The sequence below is a fragment of the Rhinopithecus roxellana genome, chromosome 9 (genome assembly GCF_007565055.1).
Source record: "Rhinopithecus roxellana isolate Shanxi Qingling chromosome 9, ASM756505v1, whole genome shotgun sequence".
NCBI lineage: Eukaryota > Metazoa > Chordata > Mammalia > Primates > Cercopithecidae > Rhinopithecus > Rhinopithecus roxellana.
Window position 1 is genome coordinate 50,071,286 of NC_044557.1, and position 14,691 is coordinate 50,085,976.

The 14,691-nt window shown below is 37.6% G+C and overlaps 1 protein-coding gene across 3 annotated transcripts in view; it reads left to right on the forward strand.

Annotated features, from left to right (window-relative positions):
- The window catches only part of WWP1 (WW domain containing E3 ubiquitin protein ligase 1), a 121,919-nt gene that overhangs the window by 16,535 nt on the left and 90,693 nt on the right, over positions 1-14,691 (forward strand). For 2 of the 3 annotated variants that reach the window (XM_030937434.1, XM_030937436.1), the window contains exons 2-3: positions 8,973-9,065; positions 13,713-13,803. In XM_030937434.1, the coding sequence (XP_030793294.1) occupies positions 13,734-13,803 (70 nt within the window). In that variant the 5' untranslated portion in view covers positions 8,973-9,065; positions 13,713-13,733. The remainder of the gene's footprint in view (positions 1-8,972; positions 9,066-13,712; positions 13,804-14,691) is intronic. The other variant, XM_030937435.1, reaches the window with a different exon arrangement.

The following is a 14,691-nucleotide window of genomic DNA, read 5'->3' on the forward strand; positions in this document are numbered from 1 at the left end:
CTTTATTTTGGGTATATATAATTCTTTTTTTTTTTTTTTTTTTTTTGTAGAGACAAGGTTTTACTGTGTTGCCCAGGCTGGTCTGGAACTCCTGGGCTCAAGTGATCCACTCACCTTGGCCTCCCAAGGTGCTAGGATTATGGGCATGAGCCACCATGACTGGCCCATTTATGGAGTATTTAGAAGGGGCCAGACATTGGGCTAGAGGCTAGAATTACAATGAAGCTTAGTAATAAAGACTTTAATAGTATAACAGGGGAGATAGAGAAAAAAACATGGTTAGAGTGCTCTGAAGACACATAGCAACTAGTTCAAAATTGGAGAGATGACACCTGAGCGGACAGTTGATTAGAAGTGACGGAGAAGAGCAGTGGGAGGAACATGTGGGAAGTTGCTGGTATCCAAATCTGTGTGAGAATCACCTAGAATGCCCAACACAGTCCCCAGATGATTCTGCCATGCAGCCAGGTTGGGGACAATTGGCAATGAATTAGAAATATGTGCGAATAGTGAACTTTTTTTTTCTGGAGAATCATCTTTTTTTCTCTACCTAAATTTTAATGAATGGAGGTAAGAGAGGGAGTGTGTATAAATAATGAATTGGAATGACCAGGACTAGTTTGATAATAGTTGGAGTGTGCCTCTTTCTCTTCTGGAACCTACGCTCTAAACAACTCTAACAGTTTCATTGTTTCAAATTGTGTAGTATTAAAATGAGCTGGAAGAAAATTCTTGTCTATGGGGATTGGTGCTATTACTCAGCTGGGCCCAAGTTTCTCCTCTGTCTGCCTCAGATTCCTTACCTTAGTCACATACCTGGTAAAACGGAATTTTGTCTATTCTCATTGACCATTGTATTGCCAGTGCCTCAAAGAGTGTCTCCTACTTCACCGAGAACATTGGTGACATTAGGTAACATATCCTTAACTTCTTTTCCAGACATTTTTAAAGATACCTGCACCCACAAGCATCCTTTCCTCTTTGAAATCTCAGAGTAAGAGCGGTTTTTGTCTCTACCCGTGTTTAATCTCAGCCAGTTCTGCCTTCTCAGGGATCTTGTGTTAGCGATCATCATCCAGCCAATGACTACAGCTTCTGCTTGCCTATAAAGAATACTCAGGTCTCTTTTTTTTTTTCATCATTGAAAACAATCCTCTAAACATGTTTACACTTATGTTTCTCTTTTCTTTGCTAGTCAAAATAATCTGAAAATAAGTTTCTGGTTGTTCTTTTTGCTTCATAAGCCACAGGCTGCTGGTCCTACCTTTCCATGAAAATTGCTCTTGCTAAGGGCCTGGAAACTTTCGCATTGTCCAGTAAACAATTTGCTGTTTTTACTGATCTTACCTTGGTGGGGTTGGTCACTGTTTCCTCCTTCTTGAAATTCTTCCTTGGAGTTTTCTTTTGGTTTTCATCACCCCTGTTCATAGTTCCTGTCTGCTGTCCAGCTTATTAGTCCTGGGGTTACCTAGGTTCTGTTCTATGCAGTAGGCCTTTGCTGAGTGAGTGCATGTACACTGGGTACCTGTCACAGCATGGCTGGCTTTCAGTTTACTCTCAAGCTCTGCTCATCGGATGTCATACGCAGAATATACCTCCAGAATATAACTCTTTGGTGTGCTGTGTCTTGGTCAGTAACTGTTTATTGGGGGCCTTTCCCCAGCCAGACTCTGGCGTAGGTTCTAGGAATAGAATGACAAATAAGATAGTCTCTGTCCTCAAGGATCTTATCTTGGCAGAGATGGGAATATGGATAGAAGTAAGAGGACAAAATATGTGAACGTCAGTAATTGAGAATTACTAGGACAGATAAAATAGGGCGAGGTGGTAGAGTTGACCTATGGTGATCAGGAATTCTTTCTGAAGAGATCATATATAAATTGAGTCCTAAGACTGAGAAGGCAGCCAAAGGACTGTTGGATGGAGCAGTGAATGCAAAGGCTCCTTAGCAGCACTCAGGGTAATTAGGTTGAGGAATAGCAGGAATGGATACAGAAGAGAAGGAAGAGGTGGGGCAACAGATTATATAGGCATTTATGAGTTTGGATTTGTTGTAGTTAAAATGAGAGAACATTGGAAACAGAGTTACCGTGATGTATCCTGCTTTAGAGGGATCACTCTGACTGGTGGGTAGAGGATGGATCTAGGTTGGGAGTGAAGAGTGGGACAGGGAGACCATTTAGCAAGCTGTGCTTAGTTTGGATGAGAAATTATGGGCTTGGAGATAAGAGTTGTAGTGGTAGTGGTGGTAAGAAGTAATTGGCCTAGGCAGAAATCTGGGACATCTTAACGTCTCCCCTTCTTTTACCCCTGCATCTCATTAGTCCACCTCTTATTAATAGATTCTGCTCCTCAATATCTCTGCTTCCTCTTCTCTTTCCCCTAATTTCAGGCCATTTTCTGCCTAGACTACTTTCAGGCTACCCTCACAACACTGCCAAAGGGGTTTTTCTAAAATACACATATATTCCTTCTCTGCTGAAAATGTAGTGGTTCTGTATGGCTTTCCTGGTATTCTTCATGGTATAGCTTCTTTCTGCCTTAATAGTTTTGTCTCTTAAATTTCTCTCCCATACCCTTCCTAACAGAACTACTGTTTAACCTGCTTATGTTAGTCATCTCACCTCACCTCTCTGGGCACGGAATGTCTTGAAAGCATGTCTTTTCTTTCCACTTCTTTTCTTTTGTATGTGCAGCTGCTGCATTGGAGTCCTCCACAACTCATCTCAACTGTTACCATTTCTCAGAATTCTTTCCTGACAACTTTTAAGGTGCTCCCCTTTTGTTGTGTAGTTACTCTCTGTACAACCTTTTCTGTCAATGAACTTAAAATTGAGTCACTTGTTTCTGCTACTAAATTTTAAACTCATTGAGAGCAAACAGCATATTTTATATGGTTTTTATATTTCTAGTGTTTACTATATCACCTCAAAATATGCCTAGTGTGTGTATATATATATGCACATATATATATGTGCCAAAAAACTTCATTCAAAAAATTGTTAAATTGCCTAATGCCTAGTTTGTTTAATTATTAATCACCTGTTTTTTTCTTTTTGCAACATGGTAAATTGATTTACTAGAAAGATTAAATTAGAAGCTTATGTCAGTATTTTTCAGGGAGAGAATGGAGGCCACATCAGTGTTTATTAAGTGATTGAATTGTAGTCTGATGGTGCAGACAGGTCCAGGAGAAAGTGGGTGTGAGGTGGCCACTGTTTGGCCTTGGAAAAGGAGCGGAAATATTTCAGTAGAGTGGTGAGGGTAGCAACCAAATTGCAAAGGTAGAAGAGTGGGTGACAAAGAAGCTTGGACATTATTTTAGGAAGTGAGTTCCTCAAAGGAATTTTTTTCTCCCTTTTTCTTGTTGCTCTTGTTTTTTTAAGTAATGCATGAGCCCCAAATCTGTTTGATGATCCAAAAAGGAGGGTTTAAATGAGGGAGGAGAAGTGAGGGAAGACATTATACTAGAAGATGACAGTGTGTAGGTATTACCACTTCAGAAAGTAGGAGGGTATATTTAATTTCAAAGACTTAATGCTAGGACAGGATTGAGTGTAGTGTCTTTTTACAGAAATTTTCATCAGAAATTATTTAAAAGCTGGGATTAGTATCTCAAAAGTACCTCAATGTTTAGAATTAACTGATACAAATCGTATAAATGTAGCAGGACTATTTTTTTCTATAAATGCATTATTTAACTTTCATTATTTAGAATTGTTCCTTGTATTTAATATTATTTAATATTGTTTTTCTCATGCTTAATAATTTAGCATTTATATAGTACTTGATAATTCACAAAGTGCTTATCTCATCTTACCTTTAAGGTATCAAAAAACAAAATTATCACAAATTTAGTTATAGATCTAATTGGCTTTTATTCGCGATCTGTTATAGATCTAATTGGCTTTTATTCCATCCTACAAAATAGAATGAGAACTTCTGCTGGGTAGTGGCAGAACACTGGGTTTTGTAAGATGGGGACAAGGAAACAACAACAGAGAAAAAGCTGACTGGTTAATGTCAGGATTAAAGAAGAGGGGAAGTCTTTATTTTGACTCAGGCAGACTGTTATCTGTTTTCAGGGAAAGGTAGTCTGCTTTGATTATCTGCTTCCTTGAACTTTTAGTTTGATTATGTGGCATTTAGCATGAGTGGCTTCATTTTGTCTTGGTCTGGTATTTTGGGGCCTAGTGCAGGAGCTTAGTCCAAAAACAATGGCTCCTCATAAGTTTTGCTTAACAAACACTACTGAAAGAGGTTAAATTATATGTCTATGGGCCGAGCGTGGTGGCTCACTCCTGTAATCCCAGCACTTTGGGAGGCCGAGGTGGGCCGATCACTTGAGGTCAGGAGTTCAAGACCAGCCTGGCCAACATGGTGAAACCCCCGTCTCTATGAAAACCCCGTCTCTATGAAAAGTACACACATTAGCTGGGTGTGGGCACCTGTGGCCCAAGCTACTCAGAAGGCTGAGGCAGGAGAATCACTTGAACCTGGGAGGCGGATGTTGCAGTGAGCCGAGATCACACCACTGCACTTAGCCTTGGTGACAGAGTGAGACTCCATCTCAAAAAAAAAAAAAAAAAAAAAAATTGTCTGTGGTCTTGCTCATTTTATTTATTGTGCTTTGTCACTAAGATGACAAAGGTAGTATATGTGAAACACATTTTCCTTGAAAGGGTGGTTAGTTAGTTTTGCTTTGGGTATGTAATTGTAACTTTTCTCATTAATTGGAACAAAAACTCTGATAAGAAGAGCACATTAAATTGCTCTGATCATATTTTCTGGTATTACTGAAGCTTTGCTTTGATGCAGGGCTATTTAGAAAGCAAGGACATAGATGGAATTTAAAGTCCTCAAAAATGTACTTGATTAGAATTAATGAGAATGAAAAGAGAATTGAGTTAAATAGTTTCACTAGCTATTGGACTTGAATTTCTGTAAATAAAGTGAATTTTATGTGTTGGTTGCTTTGAGGGAGAGAAATAAATTTGTATTCATTATGTATACATAATGAATACATGTATACATAATTAGGAAATTGGGCATTTTGAAGAAAAATACATTTTTCTCATAGAAATACTTCCTAAAGGGCCATATATTGTACATTAAAGGAACTTTGAAATTGACCAAAAATAAAGAAAGATGGAGGAAAGATAGTCGAAATTATTAGATCCTGTAGTTAGATAGGCATTTTTAGGTTAAAATAAACACCCAAATTAAAGTCAGAGGCTAACAAGTAGCTGTAGATTCCATGTTCGTTTGTCATTTCTCTGGTAGATATTGCAAGTACTCTTCAAGTCACTGGAATGGTACAGCTCAGAAGTGCTATTCTGCAGCACACTTGTAAATTATCAGGAGAGGGGCATTCTTGTATTTTGAGTATAAGTGGATCAATCCGTGATATTTATAGGGAGAGGTCAAGTGTGGACAAGAAAGCTTTAATTTTTTGGCTGGTCACAGTGGTTGATGCCTGTGATCCCAGCACTTTGGGAGGCCCAGGTGGGAGGATCACTTGAGGCCAGAGGCTAAAGACTAGCCTGGGCAAGTAGTGAGACCCTGTCTCTATTTGTATATAAGAAGCTTTAAAAGAAATCAGATAGCTTCTTTCCCAAATAGTTAGATGTATACACTGAGAACACCAAGTTTATTTGAAGGTAGAGACGGAGGCACAATAAAGACAGAACCTGGGAAGAAAAGCCCAATGGGAGATAGAAGTGAAAAGTGATATTAACGTGGCACTGGTAAAATTGGAAACAATTGTACTTAGCCTGTTTTCTTGACATAACATGTGAGAAGTTGGAACTATGAAGTACTATGCACGTGTAAAGTATTAATGACATTGCCAGTAGGTCCCCTACAGTGAAGGAGTGTGGGAGAGTGCTGGAGAAACTATAGTTCCTGAGTTAAGCAGACCAATTCTAAAGGAAGAGTGCAGGGGTAGTGATTACTGTTGGGAGATTGTGAGAAGAATAGGACCCATCAAGTCCAGGATGGGGTCATATGAGCTAGTGAATGGAACGGAGATCAGCAAGATACAGACAGGTGAGTTGTTGGCATAGATGCATAGGCTGCGATGGCATGGGGTATGATGGCATGGGGATGATGGATGATGGCATGGGCCAGGGAAGAACAGTAGCACTAGTTGAAAATGCCTTGATTAGAGAGATCAGTGGTGATGATACGGACAGAGAGTCTATTAAAAGTAAATGATTCGGAGGGCTAAAAGGTATTGAGAAAGCCTCTTACTGTTCCCTTCTCCTGACATGTAGTCCCAATGATATGATTTTGAGCCCTAGTGATGAGTCGTTCCTATAAAATTGGTTTTTCCTTTCTGAATTTGCAGGTCACATGGAAATGAAAAATCTAACAGAATTATACTTTTATAACAGGATTCCACTAGAAAAGTTTCTTTGAGATACATCAAAAGAGCTGTCTAGGCAGTTAGAGCCATTACACTGTTCACTAGGATTATCAAAAACCCCAGTTTAGCCAGAACTGAGAGGTTTCCCAGGATGCAAGATTAAAACCTGATGTTCCTGAGGAAACTGGGACAAGTTGGTCGCCCTCCTGTTTATTGTCTCGTTTTATAAAGTCATTGAAATGACCAACAGTATTTCTATATAAAAGTAATATTTCTATATTCCTATGTATAATTTAACTTAAAATTTAATCCTGTATTTTGTAGTTTACATTTTAATGAAATATTTATTTTATGCTTTAGAGTTGCTGAATCTTAGCCATATTGAGGGGGGAGACTGCATGGTTCATCCATTTTTATCTTTGCCACATTCATTGAGTTTTAAATTTTATGCTTGATAAAATAGCTTTGCCTAAGTGCAGGCTTTCTAACCTTTTAGGTTCCACATTTATTGGACTAAACTGCCCTGTTACATATCATCCTATCTTGTTACTGAGTTTTTTCTTGTGTATTACTATTGTCGTCAAAATTAGACTCGGTATTGAAGCCAGGACTTTGTCTTCTACCATTTCTGTGTCCTTGTCATACCCACTTTATAAACTACGCAGCCAGTTAAGTATGTTTATTAATTGATCCAGGCACATAGATGTGTGACAGTATTTATTTGACTTTTGAAAGCCTTAACACTGCAGAGTGTGCAGAATGAATCAGATCTGTTCGAATTGGATCTTCCCTTCCCTTCCCTCCCCTTCCCTCCCCTCCCCTTCCTTCACTCCCTCTTTCTTTCCTTCCTTCCTTCCTTCCTTCCTTCCTTCCTTCCTTCCTTCCTTCCTTCCTTCCTTCCTTCCTTCCTTCCTTCCTTCCTTCCTTCCTTCCTTCCTTTCTTTCTTTCACAATTTGGTTCTGACTTAAGAAAGACATTTTGAAGTAAGCAGGCAATTAAAATATACCTTCTAAATGAGGATTTGATAGATCTATAACCTGAGTACTGGAAATGTAGTTTATTATCTACATTCAGGACTTTTTTCTGTTCTTTGCAGTTGAATAATAGTGAACCTTTATACAAGCCTGGGGATTTTCATAGGATTGGACTGACATAATCAGCTTAGATATTACTGACCATACCCTCTGAGCATAGATTATGACCTAAAACTCAGACTTCGTTTTTTCTTTTGCCAACCCTGCTTTCTAAATTCCTCAGCCTAAATTGATCATACATTTTTTTTTGTCTTCTCATATCCTGGGGACCAAGGACAACTTGATAAAAGTCATACTGTTATGCCGATTGTTGTCCCTGAGGGCTTGTGATAAGCACAGTATTAATAGGGCTTAGCAGAAGTTGATCAGCACTCTCTCATTCTGCTCAATATTCATTCCAAAACATCTCCACTGTGAACAGGCCCATTGTCTTCCATGGAAGTTAATACCACTTACATAAACTGTGACTCCAAAATATTTCTTCCCCATGGACCTGTTTCCTCAACTGCATGCTTCTCTAACTGGCTGTGTATTATACCTGGTTGTTAGCAACTCTTTTGAACTGCATATCCAAATGAAACTTGTATTTTTAACCTCCTTCTTCCACAATAAAAACAATAGGTAGTCTTTATTGAGTCTTTACTTCGTGCTGTATACTCAAAGTGCTACGTCTTTTACATATATTATCTCATTTAATTCTGATTGTAACATGAGATAGATGACTTTGTTTTTCCTATTCTGCTGATATAGGAAATGAGCCATGGAAAAGTTAACTTGGTCATACAGCTCTTAAGTGGCAGAACTGGAAGTGAAAAATAGTCTTACTTAGATCCATAATGGATCTAGTTCCATTCACTAGCTCGTATGACCCCATCCTGGACTTGATGGGTCCTGTTCTTCTGACAGTCTCCCACTAGTAATCTCTCCCACTGCACTCTTCCCTAATAGTCAAATAGTCTTACTTTTCTCTCTGTCCTGGTTAGGGAACCATCATCCACCCAGACAACGAAGTGGGAAATTTTAGTTTTTCAGATTCTTATATTTTTTGTAACCCTCAGCCATCCTATAGCCATCTGGTCAAAGACCTTATATGTATCCTGAGTTTTTTCTTTCATACTGCCAATGCTCTAGTTCGGATAAGCTCACTGTCTTGAATCTAACCCCCACAGCTTCCAAAGTTATTTTTCCAAAATGCAATTCTCATCACTGAAGCCATCAGGATAAACTTTAAAGTACTATGCATGGTATATTTTAAATACAATATAAACTATTACATAGGATCCTATGCAGTTTAGACCCTCTTTTTTGCCTGATCACGTTACACTGTCCTTATGTTCCATTGTGCACTATGCAAGCAGCTCTCTGGATGTTCCATTCTTTCTCTAATTCTCTCTTGAAGAATTACACACTTCAAGATGCAGTTCCCTCAGAGGTTATCTTCTCTGTGATCCCTTTCTTGATCCCTGAAGGATGGATTGTCTACTTTCTCTTATGTGCCCCAGATGTAATACTTTACCTTTTGCATCGGTTTTAGGAATTATCACACTGAAAGCTATTTATTTGTTTACAGGGTTGTTTCCTCACAGACTATGAGCTCCTTGAAAGAGGGAATCGTGTCTTACTCATCTTTGTATCCCCAGTGTCTAGCAGTTCCTGATACATAGTAAGTGATTAACAATTTTTTTAAACTAAGACCACATTTAATAATCAGACTTCATACATTTTGATAATTATGTAGACTTAGTAATATGTTGTCATAAAAAATACTATAGACTTCTAATACTCTTGAGACTCAGTTTTCTCGTCTCTAAGATGGACAGAGTGCTTCCCTCCTCACATAGTGTTACTGTAATGCTCAGATGGGAGAATATATGATAGTACATTATCTTTTAAGTGTCAGAGAATGAAGTGTAGAGAATAATTGTTGAAATGGTTTATTTTATTTGCTGTATCTCTTCCCTTTTAAGGCAAGATAGTATCATTTTTTGAACCATCTTTCATGGTTTTAGTTTAAATTTGCAGTTACTGGTTATCAGAGCATGTGTTCCTGAGTCTGGGGATTGGGTGATATGAAAGAGTTTATGTAGAATAAAGGGAAAAATAGATTGGGGGTGGGGATCAGAGTACACAGAGAGTTTCATGTAATAAAGTGAATAATTTTTTACCTGGTTGGCACTGTTCCCCCGTCTGCACAGTATTGTAAACTTTCAAGATTCTTCTCAAATAAGTAATCTATGCCTCTTGCCTTTATTCTCAGTAGTTGTCTATGTTTAGTTCCCCAATAAAGTTCTTTGATTTTTTTTTTTAATCTACCTCCAAATGAATCAATATCTTCACCTATCCTTAAGTCCCTCATTTACTGCCTAGAGGAAGAAGTGTCTTTTTCTTGGAAGACTAAATGCCATCTGTGAAAGCTGTATCTGTCCTTCTTTTGCATCACAGGCTCCAGTAATCACACTTGATTAATTAGTGATTTATACTTTACTGTGTCTACTTCCGTGCCTTCCATACATTCTTTAAATTAAACAAGAAAAAAAAAAAAAAAAACATGGAATTTGAATGTACCAGATTATATGTAACATATAGAAGTCAATAATAAAATCCATTTGTGAACCGACTGCTCAACCGAAGAACTAGGTCAAGACCAGTGTGGTTAAAGAGCTGTGAAGACCTCTCTGATTCCATGTTCTTACCTTTTCCCAGCCCCTAAAGTAACTGCTATCCTGAACTTGTTTCCATCTTTTCTTTTTAAAATACCACAAATATGATTGTTTGATTTGAGTTTCATAATCATGTTTGTAGGCTTTTTAAAGCTTGCACATATCGTATTTTATTATAGAGGAAAATCTAATTTACAAATCTGTATACATTTCAAGGAAAGCATTTAAACATCATAAAAGATGTTTGAGCAGACATAAAAATAGACAGAAATATCTCGGCAAATTCAAATTTATAACCAGAAAATAATTGTGAAGACTTATTTTTGGACTCTGTGGATATTGCTATATCATAGACAAATAAACATTTCTGTACACTAGTTTCTTTATTGTGTGCAGAAATGTTACCATAAGATTCACAGAGTACTCCTTGGAAGACTGACAGCTTGTTATTTGGTGGCCGTTTGGACCTTAGCAGTTCTTTACTGGGCTTCCTGTAATTGTTCGTTGGTCAAACTCTTGACGCTCAGGATCCGCAGTACCTCACATTTCTGGATTTCTTTTTCAGTCATGGAATCATGGTGTTTTCAGAGGATGTGAATAACAAAAGATGAGGTCATGATAACCGTCAAAAGAATTCATTTCTTCTTTGTCATTAGGAGTTGGAAGAATTTCTTACGACTTCAGTGTAGAATGTAAATCTTGGAGACAGAACTGAGAGGAAGGTGTTAATGCTCAGAACTCATCAGTCTTTTTTCTTTTCTACTTACTGTTCTTTTTCTTAGATCCATTCATGTTGTTGCTTATAGCTATATTCATTCATTTTTTTTTTTTTTTTGAGACAGAGTCTTGCTCTGTCACCCAGGCTGGAGTGCAATGGCACGATCTCGGCTCACTGCAACCTCTGCCTCCTGGGTTTAAGCAATTCTCCTGCCTCAGCCTCCCCAGCAGCTGGGATTAGAGGCACCTGCCACCTCGCCTGGCTAATTTTTGTATTATTATTATTTTTTGGTAGAGGCGGGGCTTCACTGTGTTGGCCAGGCTGGTCTTGACCCTAAATAATCCACCCGTCTCGGCCTCCCAAAGCGCTGGGATTACAGGCGTGAGCCACGACCCCCACCCAGTTCATTCATTCTCACCACTGTATAATGCTCCATTGCATGAGTTAGCCTAATTTATGTAACCATTTTCTACCAATGGACATTTGAGTATTTTTCACTTTTTTTGTTATTATGAAGAATGCTTATACTTGGTACACAGGTACAAAAAATTTTATAAAATTCAAAATCGCTCATTGAAGGGCATGCAAATGTTTAGCTTTAAATGATAATGCCAAATTGTTTTCCAACAAGATTTTGCCATCTGAAATGCCTACCAGCAGTATATAAGAGCCACCACTGTTGCATGTTTTTTGCCATTATTTGGCACTATCAACATTCCTAGTTTTTACCATTCTAATGAATTTAAAAATGACATCTGTGTGGTTTGTATTTCTCTGATGGGCAGTGAGATTTGGCATTGTTTCATCTTTGTTGGCCTTAGAAATCTCCTTTTCTATATAAGTACAGTTAAGCCTTTTGCCTAATGTGTTGTCTTTTTCTTATTCGTAAGTATTATATGGTAGTTTAAATACTAATCTTTAGTTTTTTGTTTTGCAAATTTATTCCAGTTTCTGGCATATCTTTTCATTTTCTTTATGATGTCCTGATAAACAGAAGTCTCAATTTCCATGTAGTTAAAATATTCACACTTTGTTTTTTTTTGAGACAGAGCCTCACTCTGTTGCCCAGGCTGGAGTGCAGTGGTGTGACCTCGGCTCACTGCAACCTCCACCTCCCGAGTTCAAGCCATTCTCCCTGCCTCAGCCTCCTGAGTAGCAGGGATTGCAGGTGCCCACCACCACGCCTGACTAATTTTTGTCTTTTTTTAGTAGAGACAGGGTTTTGCCATGTTGGCCAGGCTGGTCTTGAACTCCTGATCTCAGGAGTTGGCTTCCCAAAGTGCTGGTATTACAGGTGTGAATATTCATTCACACTTTTCTCATTTGGTTGGTATGCCCCCTGTCACTTAAGAAATGCTTGCATCCTGGGAGGACACAAAACAATAGTTTTCTGCTGTAATTTGTTCTAAAAGTTCTACTGTTTCCCTTTCATATTTATGTCCTTGGTCCATCTTGAATTGGTTTTATATATGATGTGCAATAGGGGTCCAGGGTCATTTTTTTTCCATATGGCTAATTCAAGGTTTATTTAAGTATCTCCCTTTTCTCGTGGATCTGCATTGCTACATCTCTTACATGGCTATGTCCTTACATGCATCGGTCTGTTTTAGGGCTTCCTATTTTGTTTCATTTTTTCCCCTTCATTAGTCTTATCAGACATTTATTTATCTTAGTGTTTTCTAAGAAGTAACTCTGACTTTGTCGATCCTTTCTGTTACCTTCTTTGTACTTCATTAGTTTCTGCTCTTTATTAACTCCTTTCTTTGGGTTTGTTCTGTTTTTCTCTTTCAGACTTACCAGATGACCTACTAACACATGAGTTTTCGACCTTTCCTTTCCTAGTGTGTCTTTAAGGCTATAAATGTGCCTCTAAGTATAACTTTTCCCATACATTTTTATATGTGGTATTTTTGTTTTTCAGTTCTTAGTGTTTTTTTTTTTTTTTTTTTTTTTTTTTTTTTTTTTTTGTAATTTCCAACATGGTTTCTTTTGATTCATTAAATATTTAGAAGTGTTTTTAAATTCTATTTATATTTTTCAAGTTTATCTTTTGTTACTGATTTTTAACTTAATTGTATTACGGACAGAGACTTAGAACATTTTTTGAAATTTAGTGAGCTTTTCATTATATCTCAGTGTATGTTTTTTTGTATGTCACCCATGTCTCATGAGTACCTGAGAAAAATTTTTATTTCCTAATGGTTATGAGGTTCTGTTGATGTTATTAAATCCTGCTCGTTCATTATTATTTTTTGTCTGCTTGACTTATGATTAATTGGGATGTGTTGAAATCATCCACAACAATGGCCGAGTTGTCAATTTCTTCCTGTAGTTTTTCTGTATTTTGAGGCTTCCCACCCACCCCATGTAGATTGTGAGTTTTATTTTGTCTTGTTTGGATAGAGATTCTCATTGTTGTTGTTGAGATGGAGTCTCGCTCTGTTGCCCAGACTAGTGGCTTGTTTTCATATAAATTTGATTTTTAAGATTATAGACTCAGACTTGGTTGGTCTTCGTCTTGGGTACTCCCAATGGCTTAAATTGGGGTACCTTCCTAAAACATGTATATATATATATATATGCTTCTGCCGTATGTTAGGAGTTTCTACTGACTTGGGCCCTTGCTTAGTATGGGAATCTCAGCTCCTTCCCCTTGTAGCAGGCCCAGTGCTTTGTCTCTGGATCCCAGCTTTCCTGTAGCAGGCATATCCAGGGCAACATTCTAATGTTTATTTTTATTTTTGCCTACTACTCACCATTTTTTCTGTTATTTCAGCTAACTTTAGGGTTTTTTTTAATGGGATGGTAATAGGCTTGATAATTTCCCTGTACTTTTTGAGAACTTCTTAGTTGATTTAAAAAGTAGTTTTAATATCTTGAAAATTATTAACTCTTATCTAACACATGAATAAATTCCCTTTTTTAAAAATAGGTTTTAGCTGAATTTTGGGACATGGCCACTGCTTCACCAAGGTCTGATACTAGTAATAACCACAGTGGAAGGTTGCAGTTACAAGTAACTGGTAAGTTATTTTTATATTTAATATGGTGATTCCCTGATAAACGTTTCTTTTGAATACCTAATTCAGTAGACTTATTCCAGAAGTATAATTTCTTTTAGATTCATACTATGGCATATTTGTTGCAACAGGCCTCAAAGGTAGATGCCCTCCAAAAGTGTGTTATTTATTCAGTAAATATTTACTGAACCTATGCTGGTTGAAGAGAAGATATAGCCTCTGTAATGGTAGGAGAATTTGGGCTTTTGAAAAGTATCATTGAGTTGACCCTTAAATGATTAATAGGATGGAGCAGGATGCTAAAGGCCTTCTTACATACATTTAGCCATTTGTTCAATCATTGGGCAAATATTTAAGTGGGATTACACGGTGCTATAGTTCCCATGGTACTCATTACTGTAAGGTTAGTTGTTTCTGGGAGGTTTCAGTTAACAGAGCTAGGAAATGTTTATTGTAGAAAGCAAAAAATAAAAAATATTTTAACATCCTTAGTTCATGCTATTTCCAATTCATAATAATAACTGTAGTCTGTACCATTTTCTACTAAAAGGAAAAAAAATGAAATTAATTTGACTTTATATCTTTTTTTTTTTTCTTTTGAGATAGGGTCTTTCTCTCTCTTCCTGGCTGGAGTATAGTGGCACAAACATACCTCCCTGTAGTCTGAAACTACTGGACTGAAGTGATTCTCATGCTTCAGCCTCCCAAGTAGCTGAGACTACAGACGTTCAACACCTTCCTTGGCTAATTTAAAAAAAATTTTTTTTAGAGACAGGGTCTCACTATGTTGCCCACGCTGGTCTTGAACTCTTTGTTTCAAGCAATCATTTTGCACCACCCTACCAAATTGCTGGGATTACAGATGTGAGCCCAGTGCCTGACCTGAAACTC